The sequence below is a fragment of the Malaclemys terrapin genome, chromosome 1 (genome assembly GCF_027887155.1).
Source record: "Malaclemys terrapin pileata isolate rMalTer1 chromosome 1, rMalTer1.hap1, whole genome shotgun sequence".
NCBI classification, from domain to species: domain Eukaryota; kingdom Metazoa; phylum Chordata; order Testudines; family Emydidae; genus Malaclemys; species Malaclemys terrapin.
Genome location: NC_071505.1, coordinates 87,489,046 through 87,511,458, shown reverse-complemented (window position 1 = coordinate 87,511,458; position 22,413 = coordinate 87,489,046). Strand labels below are relative to the sequence as shown.

The window sequence follows — 22,413 nt, the reverse complement described above, 5'->3', positions numbered from 1 at the left end:
ATCTTACAGGACCACAGAACTCATAGGTTCAGTGCAACATGCCGTATAATAATTATAAATGTACAGCAAGCACTATACAATTCCTAACAGTCCCCCAAACCTCAGGGCCAGCTGCCATAGCACATTAATGTGGCTGACCATTAAAGCGCTCTTTCAAGGCCTCCCTCAGCCACATAGCTCCATGTTGAGCTCTTGTAATGGCCCTTGTATCTGGCTATTCCAAGTCAGCAGACAGCCTCTTCACCTCCACCCTGAAGGCAACCCTTCCCCCTCTGCCTCATAGATATCATGAAGGACACAACAGGCAGTTATAATCACTGTGATATTTTTTCTCACTGCATTCCATTCTTCTGTGTAAACACTGCCAGCATCCTTTCAGACTTCCAAAAGCAGGTTCGCCTGTCATTCTGCATCTGCTGAGCTGGTAGTTGAAGCTTTCCTTGGTGCTGGTGAGATGGCCGGTGTATGGCTTCATGAGGCAGGGGAGCAAGGGGTATGCTGAAGCCTCCAGGATCACTACTGGCAGGGCAAAGTTACCAGTGATAATAATCTGCCTGTCAGGAAAGAATGTTTCAGTATTTAGCTTTCTGAACTGTCCTGCTTGCCTGAAGATGTAAGCATCATGCATCTTCCCTGACCAACCCACACTGATGTCAATGAAATGTCCCCAGTGATCCACCAACATTTGCATAACCATAAAAAGTAGCCCTTTCTATTGATGTACTCTGTGGCGAGATGGGCCAAAATAGGGATGTATGTGCCGTACATCCGGACCACAACTAGGAGACATCTGTACACACTCATGCTCTAGCCCCTTCATGTCTTCACCCTCGCCTCCCGCCCTGACACGAAGTGGTGGGACCTCCTACCACCTCTGGAGGGTGAGGAACCCCAGTGGGCCAGCCTATATTCCACCCTGGTCCCAAAACCCTCTGGGGATATTAGTTGACGGCTCCTTCACAGAGCTGTGAGCACGGGCATGTTCTTGGCATGGTTCACCCCTGTCCCGGACACCTGCCCCTTCTGCAGTGTGAGGGAGACCCTGGCACACGTGTATCTGGAGTGTGCCAGGTTTCAGCTCCTATTCCGGCTCCTCTTAGATATCCTGTTACATTTTTGGCTGCACTTTTCCCCTCACTGCCTTACCTATGCACTCCCTATCCATGGCCCCACCAAGTCACGGGACCTCCTTGTCAACCTCCTCCTAGCATTGGCCAAAATGGCCATCTACAAAACCAGGGAGAGGAGGTTGGCCGATGGGGTTTCCTGTGACTGGGGAGCCTATTTCCGATCCTCCGTCTGCTCATGCATTCGGGCAGAGTTCCTCTGGGCGGCGTCCGCTGGCTCCCTTGACACCTTCAAGGAGCAGTGGGTGCTGTCCAGGGTTCTCTGCTCGGTGTCCCCATCAGGTTCCCTTCATTTAGCCCTGTGACCTCACTCCCATTCCTATTATATCTTTAGTTGTCCCCTGTACTTAATTGAGATCCCGGACCTTGTGGATCCTCCCCTTAGGCTGGGGGAGGTCCTTCCCACCCACTCACTTCCCGGATCCCAACAGTATCACCCCACCACAAAGCTGAACACCCTTGCCCCACCCCTTTCCCACCCTTTAATGAGCCCCACCCACTGCCTCGCCCCTTCTCCAAGGCTCCACCCCCACTCACTCCATCCCCCCTCTGTCTGTCGCTTGTTCTCTCCCACCCTCACTCACTTATTTTCACCAGGCTGGAGTAGGGGTTTGGGATGCAGGAGGGGGCTTCAGTCTGGGAGGTGGGGCAGAGAAGTTCAGAGTATGGGAGAGGGCTCCGGGATGAGGCAGGAGGTTGGGTATGGCCTCTGGCCGGGGTGGGGGGGTGAGGGATCTAGGGTGGGGCCATAAATGAGGGGTTCAGTATGAGGGAGGGGAATCTGGGCTGGGGCACGGAATTGGGGCACAGGAGGGGGTTCAGGGTGCAGGCTTTGGGAGGAAGTTTGGTTGCAGGAGGGGGCTCAGGACTGGGGGTTGGAGCGTGGGAGGGGGTTCAGGGTGCGGGCTCTGGGAGGGAGTTTGGGTGCAGGAGGGGGCTCAGGGCTGGGGCAGGGGGCTGGGGCATGGGTGGGGGTGTGGAGTGCAGGCTCCGGGCAGTGCTTACCTCAGGTGGCCCCCCAGAAGCAGTGACATGTCCCTTGGCTCTTAGGCAGAGGCGTGGCCAGGCAGCTCTGCGCACTGCCTCTGCCCACAGATGCCGCTCCTGCAGCTCCCATTGGCCGCAGTTCCTGGCCAAAGCAGGGCGGGGGCAGTGCCTGGAGCCCCCGTGGCAGTTCCTTTTCCTAGGAGCCAAGGGACAAGTTGCCATTTCTGGGGAGTCACGCGGAGCCTGCCAGCCCCACGCCAACCGGACTTTTAATGGCCCGGTCAGCAGTGCCAACCGGAGCTACTGGGGTCCCTTTTCAACTGGGTGCTCTGGTCAAAAAGCAGACACCTGGCAAGCTTACCTTACATGCTTGTGTGACAACCACTCCCCCTGTGAATTTTGCAACTCCAAAATGATTTCCCACTGATCAGTAGCAATCCTGCATTTCAAGCTTCCAGAGTGTGCTCACCATTCGCATGGGCGGCAGTTATAATAGGCCAGGTGTCCCTCCTCGCCCCTCCCTGTGGGGAGTGGAGGAGGGGAGGGATGTGGCGAGCGGCAGCGGGGAGGGGTTCAAGCGAGGAGGGGACCTAGCAGGGAGGGGCCTGGGGCAGAGTGGGGCAGGGCCTGTGTTGGAGCAGGGGTAGAGTGTGGTTGGGGCTCTGGGCAGAAGAGGAGGGAGACAGGAAGCTAGCCTCCCCCAGGGAAACTTCACCCTCCATCCATGACCATTAACATCTCCACTGAAAGTGCAGCTCTCATTCTGGTTTTCCTGCACTGGAGGGTTGTGGTGAGCTCGGCAGACTGATCCAGGAATATGGCCTTTCGCATCTGCAAGTTCTATAGCCACTACTTGTCATTCTAAATCTGCATTATGATGTGATCCTAGCCATCAGTGCTTATTTCTCAGGCCCAGAAGCGGTACTCAGCAATCTGCAGCTGCTACATGAATGCCACCAACAACCTTGAAATGGTTTTCATTATGTCTCATAGCAATCTGTCCTCAAAGAAATCATCATGTCCCCTGTTACTGCAGTTCTTGCTCTGGCCCTGCAAATACTGAAGGATTGTGCTTCCTGTATTTACAATGTTCATGACAACAGTGCAGAGCTCTTCAGGCTCCATAGGTGCCAACTCTGTGGGTGCTCTGGGGCTGGAGTACCCACAGAACAGAAATAGTGTGTGCTCAGCACCCACCAGCCAACTGCTGATCAGCTGTTCAGTGGACCCCATCAATCAGTTCCTCCCACCCCCCCAGCGCCTCCCGCCCAGTGGCGCTGGAACAGAGGATACCAGGGGGCCAAGGCCCTCCCACTTTTTGAAAGCGGATAGGCCTGGCCCATCCACTTTTTGTCAGGGTGGCCCTGCCCCCTTCCTCTCCTCTTCCCCCCAAGGTCTCATCCCCTGGCCAGGTCAGCAGCTGGTGGAGCCCGGAAGGGGAGCCTGGACAGTTGTGGAACCACACGGAACATTGCCCCCTCCCCACCGCACCTGGGGTGGGGGTGGGGGGTGGCCAAAAGCAGCCCCCTACCCATGTCCCCGCCCCCTGGGCCCTCCACCCGGCCCAGGGCAGGTGAAGATGGGGGGGTCCATGACTCCATGCCGGTTCCCTACAGCTGCCCACGTGGCGGCTCTTACCCTGACCCAGCTCCAGCCAAGGGGCAAGGGCTCGGAGCCGCAGCCTGGCCATGATAAGAAGCGCCCGGGCAGCTGTGGGGAGCCGTGGCGGACCTCCAACTGCCCTGGGTGGGGGTCCTGAGAGTAGCCTCCGGCCAGTGTCCCCACCCCCTCTGGCCTTTTGCCCAGGCCAAGTGAAGGGTCCGCGCCACGGCTCCCCACAGCTGCCCGCATGGCTCTTACCATGACCGGGCTGTGGTCGGGGTAAGAGTTGCTGACCAGCCCACTCCACTCATATATATATGCAGTTTGCTCACCATAAGTCTGAGTACTTCCGTGGTGTACATGGCTTGCTTCCCACTGGCAGCTTGGAATAAAACCTCTCTTTGCTCCTTGGGAATCTCAAGAACTGTTATGTCCTCCAAAATGTGGAATGCTGGAGTTGATAGAGGAGGCTTATGCAGAACACCATGGCAACTACCATCCCCCAAAGTCCAAACTGGCTTGCAATTTTTAGGAAAAAGTGGTTTTGATTTTTGACTTACCATTTTCTGTCTGCCTCTTTCACTGCAATTAACCTGGCTATGTCCAGGGAGATTCTGTGGTCTGAAGAGTCCCTCTAACCATATATTGAAGAATTGTTCTGTGCTCAGGAATTGTTCTGTGCTCAGGCACTGAGACATTTGAGGTATTAACCTTCAGTGTCTTGTGTTGTAGGAGCACCAGTGATCTGTATGCTATCAGAAAAGCTCCCAGGTAGACACAGGTGTCTGGGACTCTAATTAGGCAGTGCTCACACACCCAATGCATGGACACTGCATGGGCAGTGCTCGAGGTGGAGTGTGACCAACCAGACGTGGCCAAGTCATCTCTAGTCGCAGGCCATGAGGAGCAGGTCCTTAAAAGGGGAAGGAGACATGTGCTCAGGAGTGCACTCACATGCTTGTACCTCCCGTGAAGGCCCTTCGCCCAGACCGCATGGCCAGTGGTTCGCCGCATTGCATTCCATTGTGTCTTGGGAAGACTTACCTTCATCGCACCATCCATCACTGTGCTGTGGGACACTTACCTTGAAGGATCCTGACATCTCCAGTGCTGTGCCTGTCTTGGGAGCATGAGTATGCAACTGTGAGTGTGACTCCTTCCCTTCTTTTGAGCTAAGCTATCAGTATAATAAACATGCTGGTTTCTGCCAAACTCTGGTGGGTCATTAGTCCTCCCTAAGCTCACTAGCTGGCCCAATTTCGGGTAACATTACTGGTGGAGATTGCAGGCAGCTTAGTGGAGGGTTTGACTCAAGAGTAGGGGTCCCCTGGTGCCCCCCGGTAGTCTCTTGAGCGGATCCGGCTCGAGCCTAAGTGTAAAAGGTGGTAGGCTAGCAACCCACCACAGGGAGAAAAGGACGCCACTGCTAAGTATGCCACTGTGGGGCAAGGGGAAGGAAAAGGCGAAGCAGCCTGAGCGAGAAGACACCCCCCCCCCTTGGGGAGCAGCGCCACCGCCCGGGCTGTTGTTAGAATGGCTCCAAAAGAAAGGGACAGACCCCTGGATGCCAAGGGCAGTTCCACCTGGGAGTACAATTCATGAGTTGGAGAAGGAACGGGATATGTGGAAGGCACAGGTTCTGACTGCGGAAGTAGAGAAAGCCGCTCTGAGCCAGGCAGTTACCTGCCTGAAGGATCTAGCCCCAGAGGGGTCCACCCGGGAGAACAGGGTCTGGGGGACTTATTCAGCCCAAGTCGCCACCATTGGGGTGAAAGCCCAGGGGAGTGCGGGACCATATGATGACTGGGACGGGGATATCTGGTATGGTCCAGATCCCCCGGATCCGGACTGCGGATGGCCAGACCCCAGACACTGTGTTGTGGTGGTCCAGAGGGTGGTCTGAAACTATGGGCCTGCACCCACAGGGGATGGGGCAGCTCCAAGTACCGGACACATTGTGGCAGAGACCGAGTTGACTCCCGCGCAAGCAATAGTTAGCAAAACCCTGGGTGGCATAGATAATACCCTGGAGGGAAAATGGGTACACCGCGGACAACTCAAATGAGCAGGGTCTGTCACGGTGAGAGCACTGTGCTAATTTGTTTGAAAGCTTCTATCTTTCAGCCTCCGAACCAGAACATCAGGAGAGCTGGTACCAGCTGAAGAGTGTTGATGACGGACAGTGTTGATGACGCTGGAATTCAAACTGATCTGTAGAAAGCATCAGCAGGACTTTAATCTATCAAATGCACATTCGAACACCATTCTACAGCCGCTGAAAGTGTAATTCAACCTTATTTTTCCAGGGCCTCTCAAATCAGGATACAGTTTCTCAAGCCAAGACAAAAGGGGGTACAAAAGACCCCCAAGTGGAACAGTAATTCCATTTATGACAATGCCATTTGGTGGGAATGGTGTCTCAGCCTGTCCTGGTGGAAAACCCAGGCATCAAGAACTTTTCAATGCAGCTGATGTCACTCATAAATTGACCTCTGTGGTCCACAAGTGCCTGCATAACAAAAGAATAGCACCCTTTGCTGTTTATGCACTCATGTGCTCCTTAAGGAGGGCAAACTATTCGCACACGAGTCCCATAAGTGGCCTCAACGCAGTCTGGAAACCCCATACTCTCAAAGTGGGCAGCTACTTAAAGAATATATTTTATGTCCATCACTTTGTGGTAAATCACCCGCCTGATTACCTCAGAAACCTCCACCACCACTTTACTCAGAGGTAACTTTCCAACACCGAGCTGGTTGGCAATGGACCTGTAGCAGTTTGGATAGCCAGCTTCCAGATGGTTATAGCATGTGCTACTGGGCCAGTATGGCCACCCTCAGTCATATCCCTTGATGCTGGAGGGTCTGGACAAGCTGCTCACAAAGTTGCTTTCTTCATGCAAAAGTTCTGGACCTGCTGTCGGTTGGATCAGTCTGTGCTTGTGCCCCTGCTCCAGAAGTGCTGATCTACATAGGGGGCATCAGTAGCTCTACTGAATGTCATGAGCAGCATCGTCCAGTGAGAGTCTGCCGTATCTGTGTCCTCCTCCTCCATCATTAGCCTTGTCTGGTGTCTATGGTGGGTCAGAAAACACTGCTGGAGTGTCCACCAGTGTTTCATTAAAGCTTTGCCTGTTTCCTTAAACAAGAGTGAAAGCACAAGCAAGATAAGATCTGGGTATAGTGACTCTTCCATCTTGCAGGGGGAGCAACTGGTCAGGGGTGACTCCGAGGCAGGGGGCAGGAGCAGTCATGGCTGCAGACTGCGGCAGAGCGGTGGGGGGAGGGGCACTCCAGCTCCAGAGGTGCCCTGCTTATAACGGCACCCCGAGCCTTTGCCCTGTTCGCCCATATCAAACGCCAGTCCTGTCTCAGCAGGGCTGTCCCTAGCCATTTGGATGCCCTATGCAGCCCTCCCACGGGGGGGGTGGGGGGGGGTGGATGGGGCCCCAGGCCTCTCCCCCCCTCCCTCCCCAGGGTCTGGGAGGCAGGAACTGTGGGGAGCCACTTTTGGGGGCCCCACAGGCCCAGAGAGGCACAGGGTATTAGCGGAGGGCCAGGAGCATCCCGCTCCACTTCCCTCGCCCCGGCCCCAGCCGTATCGCTCGGGGGAAGGGATCCCCTCCCCCACACTCACTGGCAGCGGCAGGAAGCGGAGCAGCCCGACCCCAGCCCGCTCTACTCCGCCAGCTCCCAGCCACAGCGCTCCACTTCCCGCCGCCAGTGAGAGCCGGGGGCGGTCCTTTCCCCAACCCAAGCAACATGGCTGGGGCCGGGGCCGGGGCAAGGGAAGTGGACCGGGCTGGGGCCGTGTCTCTCCGCTTCCCGCCGCCGGTGAGTGCGGGGGCCGATCCTTTCTCCGCACTCACTGGCCCCAGGAAGCAGAGTGTCGCGGCTGGGAGCTGGTGGAGTAGGGCGGGCTGGGGCCAGGTTGCTCCGTTTCCCGCCGCTGCTGGTGAGTGCGGGGTCACTGGGGGTAGAGGTGGAATGGGGGCAGGCCGGGGGCGGAGCAGGGGGAAGGGTAAGAGGCAGGGCGGGGGGAGTTGTCCGGCCCCCCCGAGACGGCCCTGCCCCTTGCAGGGGTGGGGGGGCAGCCGAGGGATAGGGCTGGTCGCCAAGGCTGATGCTGCCACGTATGCATCACACAGCTGCCTAGGGCACCATGAGATTTGGTACAATGTAGTGTCCCAAATTTCATGGTGCCCTACGCAGCTGCCGTTGCTGCGTATGCCTAAGGACGGCCTTGTGTCTCAGTCAGATGGCATGTGACCAGGATTTGTCGCTGAATTCGGTCTGCTGGTTGGATCATTCGCTTCCCAGGCCTGGGCTGGGTGCTGACAGGGAATGCAAAGTGAATGCTGATCCATTGCTGCATTGTAGCTGTGATTTTGATTTTGATTTCCAAAGTGTAGTACATTGCACTTATCTTTATTTAATGTCATCTTATTGATTTCAGGCCAATTCTCCAATTTGTCAAGGTCATTTTGAATTATAGTCCTGTCTTTCAAATCCACCCTGGCTATTCCTTATAACCCTATACTCCTCCTGGGACTTACAAATTCATTGCTTAACAATTTGTTACAGTATCTTTTCAGGAATTGAAGTCAGGCTGAGTAGTATATAATTCCTTGAGTCTTCTTTGTTCCACTTTTTAAAGACAGGAACTGTTTGCCCTTCTCCAGTCTTCTTAACCATCCTCCATAAGTTTTCTAATTGCTTACAGTTCCGAGATTGCTTCAGCTCATTCCTTAAATACCCAAAGTGAATTTCAGCAGGCCCTTCCAACTTGAATACATCTACCTTATCTAAATATTCTTTAACCTGCTCTTTCCCTATTTTGGGTTGTGTTCTTGCCCCCTTGTTGTTAATATTAATTGTGTTGAGTGTCTGGTCACCATTAACCTTTTTTAGAGATGACAGATGCAAAATAGACATTAAATATCTCAGCCTTCTTTATGTCATCAGTTATTAGCGCTCCTTCCCTGCTAAGCAGAAAACCTATACTTCCTTCATCTTCCTCTTGTTTCTAATATAAATCATTTTTCCTGTGATTTTAAACATATGAATAAATAAAAAAACAGCTACTTAGCATCTTGTTACTGTTGTTCTTCAAGATGTGTTGCTCATGTCCATTCCAATAGGTTTGTGCGCATGTGCCGAATGCACAATCGTCAGAAGATTTTACCCTAGGTTTTATCCCTGGAGTGGCACCTTCATGGCAGTGTATATAGGCCCCTGCCAATCCACCACCTGCTCAGTTCCTTCTTCTCCGACAGAGAGGAAGCAGGCAGGATTTGGAATGGACATGAGCAACTTATTTTGAAGAACAACAATTATGAGATGGTAAGTAACCGTTATTTCTTCTTCAAGTACTTGCTCATGTCCATTCCAATAGATGACTCCCAAGCCGTTTCAACGGAGGAGGGATCGGAGTTCACTGAGTTGCTGACTGAAGTACTGCCCTGCCGAAGGCCGCATCGTCTCTCGCCTGTTGAGTGATGGCATAGTGTGACATTCAGGTGTGGATGGAAGACCATGTTGCTGCCTTGCATATGTCCTGAATAGGGACTTGTGCGAGGAATGCTGCAGAAGAAGCCTGCGCTATTGTGGAGAGCGCCATCAATGCTGGGGTTGGAATCTTAGGCAGGTCGTAGCATGTTCTGATGCAGGACGTGATCCACGCCGAAATGCACTGAGATGAGATGGGAAGCCCTTTTATCCTTTCGGCGATTGCAATAAAGAGTTGTGGTGACTTACAAAACGGCTTTGTGCATTCAGTGTAGAAGGCTAGGGCATGCCTGACATCCAGAGAATGGAGTACTCGCTCTCTGTTGCTGGCATGAGGTTTAGGAAAGAATACTGGTAGAAATATGTCCTAGTTTACATGAAAGTGTGAGACTACCTTGGGTAGGAATGCTGGGTGAGGGCATAGTTGCACTTTGTATTTATAAAAACCCTTGGGGAGGGAGCTTGGAAGTCAGTACTCTGAGTTCAGAGACTCTTCTGTCTGAACCCTAAAGCTATGGCCACCAGAAAAGCCACCATCCAGGACAGGTAGGATAGAGGGTAGGTTGCTAAGGCTCAAAGGGGGGCCCCATAAGTCTGGAGAGAACTAGGTTGAGATCCCACTGGGGAATGGGCTGCCACATCTGTGGATAAAGCCTGTCCAAGCCCTTGAAAAACCGATCAACCATGGGATTTCCAAAGACTGACCTACCTGCTACACCTGAGTGGAAGGCCAAGATGGCAGCCAGGTGCACCTTAATAGACGATATCTCCAACCTCTGTTGCTTCAGATACAGAAGGTAGTCTAGCAGAAGGAGAATAGAGGCTTTCTGCAGGGAGGTACCTTTCTGTAGGGACCAAATGGAGAAACGCTTCCACTTCACCAGGTACGTTGTACAAGTGGAGAGCTTCCTGCTCCCCAATAGGACTTTCCTAACAGGGTCTGAATACTGTAGTTCAAGCGTTAAACGTTAAAGCGAATACTGTAGTTCAAGCGGGTTCAGCCATGGAGTTTCCACGCCATGAGGTGGAGGGACTCCAGGTTGAGGTGCTGTAGTTGACCGTGGTCCTGCGTGATGAGGTCCGCGAGCATAGGAAGGGCTATTGGCCTAGCCACTGATAGGTTCAGCAACAAGGTGAACCAGAGCTGGCAGTGCCACGCTGGTGCTATGAGGATCACCAAAGCCCTGAGCAGCTGGACCTTGAGGAGGATCTTGTGTATGAGAGGGAAGGGCGGGAATGCATATAGCAAGTGACCCATCCACGGGAGGTGAAAAGCGTCTCTATGGAGACGTGGCTGTGGTTCTGAAAGGAGCAGAACAGCTGACACTTTCTGTTGCTCTGCGTCGCAAACAGGTTCATGTGGGGATAGCCCCACCTCTGGAGGATGGAAAGGGTAATGTCCGCTCTGAGTGAGCACTCGTGAGTGTTGAACAAGCAGCTGAGGTGGTCCACTAGTTCGTTTTGTGCTCCCGGCAGATATGAGGCCTGCAGCTGGATGGAGTGTGCGATGCAGAAGTCCCACAGTCGGAGAGCTTCCTAGCACAGGGGAGAAGAGCGAGCACCACTCTGTTTGTTCATATAGAACATCGCTGTGGTGTTGTCCGTCATCACTGAGACACATTTGCCCTGAAGATGGGCCTGGAACGTCTGGAAAGCCAGGCAAACAGCTCTCAGCTTTCTGATATTGATATGCAGCGATAGTTCTGGTTGTGACCACAGGCCTTGAGTTCTGATACTGCCCAGGTGCGCTCCCCAGCCCATCTCTGATGTGTCCATGATCAGCGACAGTGAGGGCTGAGGTTTGGCAAAGGGCACTCCCACACAGACCATCTGAGGTTGTAGCCACCAGCTGAGGGACTCAAGAATCGGGGGCAGGAGGGTAACCAATCTGTCCTGAGGGCCCTAGCTGGGTCTGTATACCTTCGCCAACCAAGCCTGGAGGGGGCAAAGGCGCAATCTGGTTCCTGAACTCCGGAGAAAGACTGTGGAGGACCCCTCCTGTTGTTTCTGCCCCCCGTCGATTATAGTCCTGCCTAAGGGGCCCTGAATAGAAGCATGAGTGGGGATGGGGCTTGAAGGGCTTTTTCTGGGGTGCTGGCATGTGAATTCCCAGAGGCTTGAGGGTTGCTTGTGAGTCCTTCACACTGTGCAGTCTTGAGTCCATCTTGTCAGCGAACAGCCCCGCATCGTCAAATGGAAGCTCCTGTATTGTATTCTGGACCTCCGCTGGGAGTCCCAAGACGTGTAGCCATGAGCTACATCTCATTGTAATGGCCGTAGCCATAGTCTGGGACTATATAGGAGAAGGAGAAAGGGTGCAAGATGTTATCCATTATGCATGTGGCATTCTGCCATCAGGAGTGTCTACTGAAAAGTGGATCCCAACTATCTAGACTGGACAAGCACTGAAAGGATTGACCATTACGAGAGAAATACCTTATTACATTGGACATGAATTTAATAAGCAGGCTCTAGATTGTATTTTATATTTTTTATTTTATTTGTAGCTTGGTGTTTCCAATCATTTTACTTACATCTATTTTGGATAATTTTCTTAAACTGAATTAAATAAACGTATATTTAGCTTTACTATAGACACGTCCAAGTGCCTTGCACTAAAGAGAGTGTTGAACTGAAGAGAGAGTGGTGAGCTGGGACACACAGAGACAGCAGATCGGTGTACATTGTGGGTGCCAGGAGGAAAAGGGATTGGGCACTGAAGTGTAACAAGGTGGGATGTGCTAATTGCTATCCTGCAGAGGAAAAGAGCAGGGTTCATACACAGAGCCCAGGAAGTGGAGTGCTTATGCTGCCATCTCCCCATTGAGATAGCAGAGTTGGGAGGATTTTCCCCTGTTGAGCACAGACAAGGCTCTCTCACACTGTAACTGGGTGGTAGTGATTCATCCTGTACATTTCGGTTAACCCCTGAAGTGTCACAGTGCCCAAAAGCCTGCTAATGTTTTTTTTTCTAAATATATTTTCCCACTGTGAATGTGTCATTTACAAGAATATCTCTCACTCAGATGAAAACAATCAAATCTCCTAGACCAGCAGATATTCAACAGCGACGTGGGGGGAGGGGGAAGAGCGAGTGGGAACACGTTATTCATATATTCAGAAGTGACAGGACAAACTGTCAAGACAATGGAACACCAGGCAAGCACTTTTGATTTGGATTATTTTATTTTTATTTTTCAGATTAGTCCGCTCTGATTAAACTTTAGAAATGGCGACGGTAAAACACAGAATGCAGTGAAAGGAAGATGGTGTGTCAGGAAATCTGATTGGTCCGATTTTGCTGCAGAGTTCTAATTCCTGAAACAAAGGTGCATTAAAACAAAAAAAAAAAAAAAAAAAAAAAAGTAGCAACAGCTAGTGTGAAGAAAGGTCACCAAAGATTGTTACGCTAGTAGAAATTGATCCTCCTTTTGTGTGTGTATATATATTTACTCCTAGAAATCTTCCACGGCACTTTATCAATCGGTTTGAGCACAGGGTATGTGCAGTTAAGACAAGTCCTTCGCTAAAGCTAGAGTGGGTCATAATCTCAAATAGCAACACGAATAAAATAGGCCTCATTTTTAAAAAGTGTATTTTACAGAATATAGCTAATTGTTCTACTAGAGGAAGCACGAAAATATGCTGGGAATTTCAAGTCACCACCTTGTAAAATTGGGTTCTTAGATGATCAACCGGAAATGGGGGAGGGGTATGGTGGGGGTAACAGAAAATGCATCTTGAAATCCGTTCTTGTGATGAGTCATATATTTAACGCAATCTCCAAGACTAAGGGAATATGTGAGTTTCCATTGAAATTATAACGCTGGATTTGATATTGATTTTCGAATCCTAAACGGGGCATTGTTTTCTCTGAAATCTATTTTTGAGTTATTGCATGCCTTGGGAAATCTCAACCCAGTTGCGTACAGAATGGAAGCGCGGGAGGGAATTGCGCCAAAAATTACCATCTTTACCTCGGGTCAGACTTCGGGGATACGGGTAGCGTCATGAAGCGCGACCATGATTATTTTGTATTTTCACGTCTGGTGGTCTTAGGTAAAGAGTTTGGGAAAAGACCCGGCAAAGCACCACAGCAGAGTGCAGACTGAGGGATAACATCCTGGCTCACCTTGCGGGCATGAAGCGTATCTCTTGACTGATCTAGGAAGAGATCCGTGATGGTTTTCTTGGACCTACACTGAAGCTGAACTCGCCCAGCAAAAGACTGATAGACATGGATTTGGGCTGTGCTCTGACAGGGCAGGAACGGAGGACATTTCATACGGATTCGGTGGTTAAATCCACATTACGAATAACATATTTGCAACACAAATGCTCTTTCCGGAATCACTCAAACATCCACCAGAAGAGCCGATTCTCTATTTTTAACCTATACTATTTTGCAAAAGCCACAGAGTATACTGAAATTTAGAGGGAATCGCCCAAAATAAAAAAGCTGCCAATAACTAAAATATTAGGCAAAAGATTTAGATTTTATTTTTGTCTCATTCACACAGCATGGTTTCAGATAAAAAAAATAAGCCATGTTTTTGTTTGGTTTTAATAGAATATGAAATACCCGTTACATTTTACAATTCATATACTTTTCATGAGGACAGGGCCAGTGATGTATTTCTTATAAAATATACACATATGGTCTTAAAAACAAAGTGTATCAACTTTTTGTAAGTGCTAAATTCGAAAGAGATAAAAAGCTGGAAAAGACTAATCTCACATCATTAATTATATTCTGTAGATATAGAACTGGTCAGGTAAAAAACCAGTAACCAAAAAGTATTAACATTTTTAAGGTGGGTTCTAAGACATAACAGTAATTTTTGCTCTGGGTGAAAGATATTTTCTTCATTGCGGGTCAGCGTGCGTATGGGAAACGGATAAAGTGAAAAATTCACGCTTTGAAAATTAATCATGATTTCAAGAGGGGGTCTGAAGAGGGATAGATACTGCAAGCAGCAGGTCGTTAGTACCGTCATTTTGTGCTAACTCTTGGCTTTGTGGGGCTGAACTAGCTAACTGAAATGTGGAAAGTAAAAAAAAAAATGCTGTGGGTGTTTGTTTTTATGATTATTACACTTACCAACAGAGTTCTTCCACTGAAAATGTGAGTGGCCAAAGTAACCTGCAAGTTTTAACCGATTGTTCCTTATATCATGTAAAAAGTGTTAAGTCTTTCTGGTGCAACTTAAACCAAATTAAACATGAATAAAAAATAGTCGTTTAGTACTAGGCACTTCTTTCAGTAAACGAAACATGCGTCTACTTCTTCGTAGACCGCAATCTTTTTGGCACTCTTATTTTGTATAATCCATTCAAATATTAAAGCAGAAATACAGCTCCTTTCAGTGTAAACGTGGTGGCTCTTAAAAGAGCCTTTGGGTTTTTTAGTTGGTTGCATGAACGCCCTCTATTAGGAATGTTAAGCTCTCTCTCCGCGGATACGCCGGGCTAACTGGATGTCCTTGGGCATGATGGTGACTCTCTTGGCGTGAATAGCACACAGGTTAGTATCTTCAAAGAGCCCAACCAAGTAAGCCTCACTAGCCTCCTGTAGAGCCATAACGGCCGAGCTCTGGAAGCGCAAATCGGTCTTGAAGTCCTGGGCGATTTCACGGACCAGGCGCTGGAAGGGCAGCTTGCGGATGAGCAGCTCAGTAGATTTCTGGTAACGGCGAATCTCCCGCAGAGCCACGGTGCCGGGCCGGTAGCGATGAGGTTTTTTCACTCCTCCCGTCGCAGGAGCACTTTTACGGGCAGCTTTAGTAGCCAGCTGTTTACGGGGAGCTTTACCGCCAGTAGATTTGCGAGCTGTTTGCTTGGTCCTCGCCATTCTCACTAACTACGAAAACCTGCTTTCAGACAAAGGCAAACAAGACGCGCTGTAGCAAAACCCGGAATATATAACCAAAGCCTCCCCCCTGATTGGCTGGCGGAAAAAGGCAAACTGCATTGGACAATTTTAATATTTGAAAAGCCCGCGCTCTGCCGGGAGGGAAAGAATTGACCCTTCCCGCCTTCTTTCTGTCCTCTGGTAATGCCTATACCGCCTCCGGCGCCCGCGCCCTCCATCATCTGATTCCACAGAACACGCGCTCCCTCTAGCCCACATAGCCTCGATTACGTCCTCATAGTAATTTAATAAAATCCTATTTTAATGTCTGCTGATTTTTCTTTAAATCCCTCGCCCACCGTTTGAAAGCGACAGATTTGTGATATGTGATTCTGAATACCTCCATCCTCCTTACAACATTCCCACCTCACCAGACTGCGACAGCGAAGGAAAATTATACCGCATATGCCGAGTTTGGTGGGGAATTCGATACCATTTTATATTGCACTTTGGGGTTATCTAAAGGGTGACAACCTACAATCCCTTCCTCCCAACACCCACAAAATAAGCGACTTTTTTTAATTAAGGATTTAATAGAAATAATTGAAATCTTTAATATATAGTAATAGTTACTGTCCTGTTAATGTTTTACTTTCCAGAAAACCAAGATGTATGCATCTCAACAAGGGATTGGCTAAGTAAAAACCTAGCAAGGTGCTTTGACTACTAGGCATGCAAACTGGCACATTCATGTTTTATTCGAATGCCTCCAAGCATATATGTAAGAGTTGAGGCAAGAACCTTTGATCGAACGATAAAGCTTTTAGACATCGCAAAGAATTGAGATTTAAATGTCTAGTGTACATTTCCTAGGAACAGTTAAGATATAATCTAGATTTTTAAAACATGTATTTTCTGTGAGGTAACATTTTTAGAACAATCACACTTACCCCAGTCAGGGAAAACAAAGCAGTGTTTTGAGCTCTGTTATTGAAAATGTGGGTGGCTCTTAAAAGAGCCTTTGGGTTTTATGTTCTTTGATAGAATCTACTTAGAGCTGGTGTACTTGGTAACAGCCTTAGTGCCCTCAGACACCGCGTGTTTGGCTAACTCGCCCGGCAGTAGCAGTCTTACAGCGGTCTGAATCTCCCGGGAAGTGATAGTCGAGCGCTTGTTGTAATGCGCCAGACGAGACGCCTCCCCTGCGATACGCTCGAAGATGTCGTTCACAAAGGAGTTCATGATCCCCATGGCCTTAGAAGAAATACCAGTGTCTGGGTGAACTTGCTTCAGCACTTTATACACGTAGATAGAATAACTTTCCTTCCTAGTCTTTCTACGCTTCTTGTCGCCCTTCTTCTGAGTCTTAGTGACAGCTTTCTTAGACCCTTTCTTAGGCGCTGGAGCGGATTTCGCTGGCTCAGGCATATTGAGATTTGTTGCTTTCTCTAAAAGACAGAAACAACGTAAATATAATGGCGGCCACCCCTCTTATTTATAGGGACCTTATGCAAATGAGATGCTTGTAATCTTTCATTTTTTATTGGGCCTTAGCTAAAAGTCACGTCACACACGATAAACCCTACATCCAATTGGTCAAAATAAAATCCTCATCACCATTGGTTGGAAATACAATGAAAAATTTCAACCAATCATGAATCAGTGTCTGTACCACAAGGAAGGGATAAAAAGGCAGGATGCGGGCGGGGCGTTATTAATTCCAGCTTTTGTCTTTTAAAAAGTGTTTTGATTTTGTGAACTAGCGAGTCAATGTCGGGCCGAGGAAAGCAGGGTGGTAAAGTGAGGGCGAAGGCCAAGTCTCGCTCCTCGCGGGCTGGGCTGCAGTTCCCTGTAGGTCGTGTGCACCGTCTTCTCCGCAAAGGTAACTATGCTGAGCGGGTGGGTGCTGGCGCCCCGGTCTATATGGCCGCGGTGTTGGAGTATCTGACCGCTGAAATTTTGGAGCTAGCTGGCAACGCTGCGCGAGACAACAAGAAAACCAGAATCATACCCCGTCACCTGCAGCTCGCCATCCGTAACGACGAGGAGCTCAACAAACTGTTGGGAAAAGTCACCATTGCTCAAGGGGGTGTTTTGCCCAATATCCAGGCTGTGCTGCTGCCCAAGAAAACTGAGAGCCATAAGGCGAAGAGCAAGTAAAAGTGAACATATACTAAATCAACCCAAAGGCTCTTTTCAGAGCCACCCACAGTAACAGAAAAAGAGTTGAGTTCCTAATACACTAATCTATTACATGCTTTTAAAAAAACACGTTGAGTGTTGTAAACTCTGGTTTACTTTTATTAAGTGAAAATTTTTGTAGACTGATTAGGGTTAAAGCTTAAATTACCGCCTCTTTAGTTTATTAAAAACTTAATATTTCTGTTCATTCTACCGTGTTCCTATTCTGAATAAACTGGGGTCAACATGATTCGGATTTATGTATTTTCATGAGTACTACATTTCCGCCTATAATCTAACTAAAAAGCGAGAATTAAATTTAGAAAAATTGCTGTAATTTTTAAACACCAGAATATTTAATTTGTACGGTTAAATGGAGTGGATTCACTTAATTCAAACAAACCCAAGGGTGGAAGGGAAAGAGGCGCGTCATGGACCAATCGTTGTAAAACGCGGTTTTTTCAAATTATCCAATTGCTCAAAAGCGCGGACTTTTCAAATTTTCCCCAATCCCCGCAAAACAACTATTCATACTGCTTAACCGGTGATATACTCCCAACAGCTAGGCAAAATGGACCCGGGACGAGCTCTAACAGCAAAGTCTAAATAATGGCTAGAATCCCTGTTAGCATGGATTAAAAAAAAAACCTCACCCACACACCCAACATTAGATTTTTCTAAATTGTTTTTGGCTCGGAGGTATTACAGTGGTTTCTTACACTACATAGAGTTTTTGGAATGTTGTAAAGGTAAAAAAACCAGGCCCTCTACCAAAGCAACCTTTGATGCATAGGTACACTAGGTGTTTCAGCTCCTTGGGGAAGGGGTGGGTGGCTCTTAAAAGAGCCGTTGGGTTTGTTTGCACGAGATTCGAATTTTCTCTTCAAACAGCTTCACTTCTTTTTGGGCGCTGCCTTCTTAGCCTTTCCTGCTTTAGGTTTGGTTGGCTTGGGCTTGGCAGCCTTGGGCTTCACCGCCTTGGCCTTAGCTGGGCTCTTAGCTGCCTTTTTGGGCTTGGCGGGTTTGGCCTTTTTCGGGCTCTTGGCCGCTTTCTTAGCCGCGGAAGCCGCTGGTTTCTTGGCTTTCTTCGGGCTCTTTTTCACCGCCGCAGCTTTCTTAGGCTTCTTAGCGGCGCTGGCGGGTTTCTTGGCAGCTGGTTTCTTAGGCTTTGCCGCTGGCTTTTTCTTGGGTGCCTTTTCCTTGATTTCGCCAGGCTTCTTGTTGAGTTTGAAGGAACCAGAGGCACCAGTACCTTTAGTCTGCACCAAAATGCCTTTGCTCACCAGACTCTTCAGCCCCAGCTTAATACGGCTATTGTTCTTTTCTACATCGTACCCGCCAGCTGCCAAAGCTTTCTTAAGAGCAGCCAAAGAGAGCCCTTTGCGCTCCTTAGAGGCTGATACTGCCTTAGTGATCAGCTCGGTTACGCTGGGGCCTGAAGGCTTCCGGAGTTTCGAACCCCCGGCTGCCTTCTTTGCCTTTTTAGCTGGAGCCTTAGAGGCTGGAGCAGGGGCAGCTGCTGCTGCAACTACAGGCGCAGTTTCAGACATGATCACAGACACGTAACAAAATCGGAAAAAAAAAAACATAAACTGAAGTGAACTAGGCTGATGCCTGTTATTTATAGGGAGGGGTCACTGTCTGATTGGTGCGTTAAAGAGCCCGCCCAGCTGCAAACCAGAAAGGGCTCGTCTCTCCTCTCTCATTTTGTGTTTCTTCGGAGTCAATAAAGTGTATTTTTTGCACAATATTTGCCACCAAATTATCCCTTTTCTCAGCCAAATGAATTTGAAACAGGGTATTTTCATCCATTAGTGTTTCCTTCAGAAAATAATGAAATTGCATTAAAGAAAAGATTATAAATTCTGAGTACTGAAGCTGGATGGACCTCGAGAGAGAGAACGTTTTGTTTTTCTTTGTAAATTAAAAATGTCCCTTTGTCAAAAAGATCAGAGAAATAATGTAATGCTATTCCTTTGACGGTCTTCTTCTAATTAGGAAAGAAAGCGAGTGATTTGTATCAATGAGTTCATTATAAACCTATTTCAAACAGAAAGAGGTAGCACACCCTCCCACAGAATAAACTGGAGGTCGGTTGAACAATGCGTATACTTCGAAACTTAAAGAATTATTATTATTGTCGTTTTTATCATTTAAATTATGATTTCGTGACAACACCGGAGCTGCACTTTTAAATAATAAAAGGTAACCGTAACCTGATTAGCACGAGCACGAGCTGACATGAAATGCCAGGGTTGAAACGACGTTACAACCTAATTAGCCTCAGTGACTTAATTCAGAATTCATGAGAAACAACACTTGTATGAATTCTATTTAAAGCCTTGATTGGAAATTTAATTTCTCTCTCTTTCGACATAATTTAAGGAGCACTTCGTTTTTTCGGTTTGATTGGGGGGGGGAGGATTGGTTCGTTATTTTTTGTGTTGGTTTGTTTGTTTTTCCTCGACCTTGTTAATAGTGGATGGTTCTTAAGATTTCTTGGTGATTTCAAAGGGATTGGGCTGATCTGAGACAGCGCTGAGTTTGAACTCTTAATTCTGATTGGGCAGTTTGAAAAGCCCGCGCTTTGAAATGGAGGGTCTAGAATTCCGGATTTGGGTCACATGGTAAGACTTTTCCCCCACCGACAGAAGTACTGCCAGTACCCCCTTTGAGATCTGTAAATCTACATACATCTCTGATTTTCACACTCAGTTCTTCACTGAGTTCACCATCACTTGGTGAATCTTCTCTTACTAACGGATTAAATGTACTTAACATATTTTCAGAGCCACTCATCTGTTTTTAATTAAATTTATTCAACATATTTTCTTTTTTCCCCCAAATAATAAATGGAATACTTATAGACAAAAACCTGATTTTATCCAGCACAATTTACATTACAGTTTTCAGATTAGATCATTCAGTAACAATAATACTTGTTTCCAGTGAGCTAAACACTATATACAAAAAAAGGTTCCTTTTCTTTCAGAACGACTTTTAACAGTCGACAGGTTCCCTTTGTCTTTAACCGGGAGGATCATTTTTATAGTTGATTTTCCATTTATTTCTTTATATTGATTCCAATGGTCAGATTAACCAGCACTGAATAATGAATCCTTTCAGTACTAAGCAGAAATAAGTGACTGGAATGTTTTACAGCCACTATTCAAATTGATCATTTATTTTCATAATGATTAGTTGCTTGCTCATTCTTTGGATTAAAATGACGTTTTCATCTGGTTTGTCAGTTAGAGAAAATGTACTGACTACTGAACAGGCCTTTTTATATTTATACCTTTTATTTACAATAAGAAATCTGTGTTATTTCATAGACTCATAGGTTCTAAGACCTGAAGGGAACATTGTGGTCATCTAATTCACTTCCTGTAGAACACAGGTCATTGAACTTCCCCAAAATAATCCCTAGAACATGTGTTTGGGGGGGGAGTGGGGGAAATACAATCTTGATTTTAAATTTGTCACTGATGGAGAATCCACCATTACTCTTGCTAAATTGTTCTAATGATTAATTACGCTCATGGTTTAAAATGTAACCCTTATTTCCAGACTGAATTTATCTAGCTTCAACTTCCAGTCACTGGATTGTATTACACCCTTCTCTGATAGACTAAAGAGCCCATTATTAAATATTTTTCCCATGTAGGTACTTATAGACCATAATCAAGCCACCCCTTAACTTCCTCTTTGTTAAACTAAATAGATTGAGCTTCTTGAATCTCTCACTCACTCCCTGGCATATTTTCTAAACTTTAAATGTTAAAACATGCCTAACTTAACTATAATGCAAAATAAAAATGTAACTACAGACAGTTTAAATTTGTGGTATTGGTAAGATTAGAATTTTTACCCATTTTCTTTAAAACATTTTGACTTTTAAATTCAGATATATAACTTTTGGTTAAAATGAATCTCTCTGGATAGCCTTTCCATAATTATTAAATAGAACTAGATTTTATATCTGAGCATTTATGTATAACTATAACTAAACTATATATATATATATATATATATATATATATATATATATATATATATATATATATATATATATATAGGCCCTACAACACAAAAGAGCCTTTGTGTTTGTAAATGTGGTTACCAAAATGATTTTAACCTTCAAATCCATACAGTGTGTGTCCCTGGCGCTTTAAGGCAGCCATAGACCACGTGCACGGCCGTCACCGTTTTTTTGCTTGGCACACTGAATATAGGCGACTGACTGCATCCTGAATGAAAACCTTGAGCACCGCAGGGGTCTCTTCATATATCATTCGCGTAGCTGCTCTCAGCACCTTTCTGGTGAGGCATTTAGCAGCTCCTTTCCCTACTCCCGAACTACCCCACCACGACCAAACTGTGAATCAAAATACAAAGTCAGTTTTGTACAAATTATAACTATCAAAGTACACAGAAAAACTCTTAATGCGTATAGGCCTGCAATGCCTCTCTTTATATTCCTGGAATTCAGACCTCATTAAAAACTAAAGGAAACAGGCAGGTTATTGGCACTGTTCCCTTTGCTTCTCCCCCACCCTCCAACATTCCGTTGTCTCTGGGTCAGTTTAGACTCCGCCAACGTGCAATAAACTCGCAGTTCACATTTCTAGAATAGTTTCAGAGAAAATAATGTCCAATTTAGGATATTGAAACCTATGATTATTATAATTATAACTGCAATGGAAACCCATTACCGACAATACTGTATGTCTCGGTAGCTACATTAACACAATAACTGATTTCAAACAGTTTGTGTTATTGTTGTTTCTCTCTCGTTTTCTGGTGGACTGATGAAGCTGTTTACAAGCCGACCAACTGAAAGCGAACACTTTCTCGCCCCTTCTCTCTAAAACAGTTTGTTGACCCTGCTGACGTTTCCACATAGTTTAAATGGACCAATACAGGGTACAGCGCGAAGGCAGCATTTCTCCTGAAGCGAATATTGCTTGTGATCTGATTTACATAATTGTAGCAGCCTTATTCAGCTCTTTGGAGTCTGCAGCAAATTCCGACCAATCAGCTTCTGCCACATAATATTCTACCCCTGTTTTCTCGCCAGCGTTCGCCGCCATTTTCTAAAGCTGCAACATGGAGAATTAATGTAATACATATGTATTTAAAAGAGCAGGAGCATTCA

At 47.3% G+C, this 22,413-nt stretch overlaps 4 protein-coding genes across 4 annotated transcripts; 1 reads left to right on the top strand and 3 right to left on the bottom strand.

Moving 5' to 3' along the window:
- Positions 1 to 12,605: 12,605 nt before the first annotated feature.
- On the bottom strand, positions 12,606 to 16,113 carry LOC128837836 (histone H3). The gene is made up of 2 exons (XM_054029434.1): positions 16,025 to 16,113; positions 12,606 to 15,093 (listed from the first exon to the last, which is right to left on the bottom strand). Exon 2 carries the CDS (start codon positions 15,072 to 15,074, stop codon positions 14,664 to 14,666), a length of 411 nt encoding a protein of 136 aa, XP_053885409.1. The 5' UTR covers positions 15,075 to 15,093; positions 16,025 to 16,113; the 3' UTR covers positions 12,606 to 14,663.
- LOC128837892 (histone H2B 8) lies at positions 16,031 to 16,510 on the bottom strand. The gene has a single exon (XM_054029549.1). The coding sequence runs from the start codon at positions 16,500 to 16,502 to the stop codon at positions 16,122 to 16,124; it is 381 nt and encodes a 126-aa protein (XP_053885524.1). The 5' UTR covers positions 16,503 to 16,510; the 3' UTR covers positions 16,031 to 16,121.
- A 313-nt stretch (positions 16,511 to 16,823) lies between these two features.
- Positions 16,824 to 17,466, top strand: LOC128837862 (histone H2A.J). Its single transcript, XM_054029501.1, has one exon. It carries the CDS (start codon positions 16,845 to 16,847, stop codon positions 17,232 to 17,234), a length of 390 nt encoding a protein of 129 aa, XP_053885476.1. The 5' UTR covers positions 16,824 to 16,844; the 3' UTR covers positions 17,235 to 17,466.
- Positions 17,467 to 18,122: 656 nt separating this feature from the next.
- On the bottom strand, positions 18,123 to 18,808 carry LOC128837950 (histone H1-like). Its single transcript, XM_054029659.1, has one exon. It carries the CDS (start codon positions 18,803 to 18,805, stop codon positions 18,149 to 18,151), a length of 657 nt encoding a protein of 218 aa, XP_053885634.1. The 5' UTR covers positions 18,806 to 18,808; the 3' UTR covers positions 18,123 to 18,148.
- Positions 18,809 to 22,413: the final 3,605 nt, after the last annotated feature.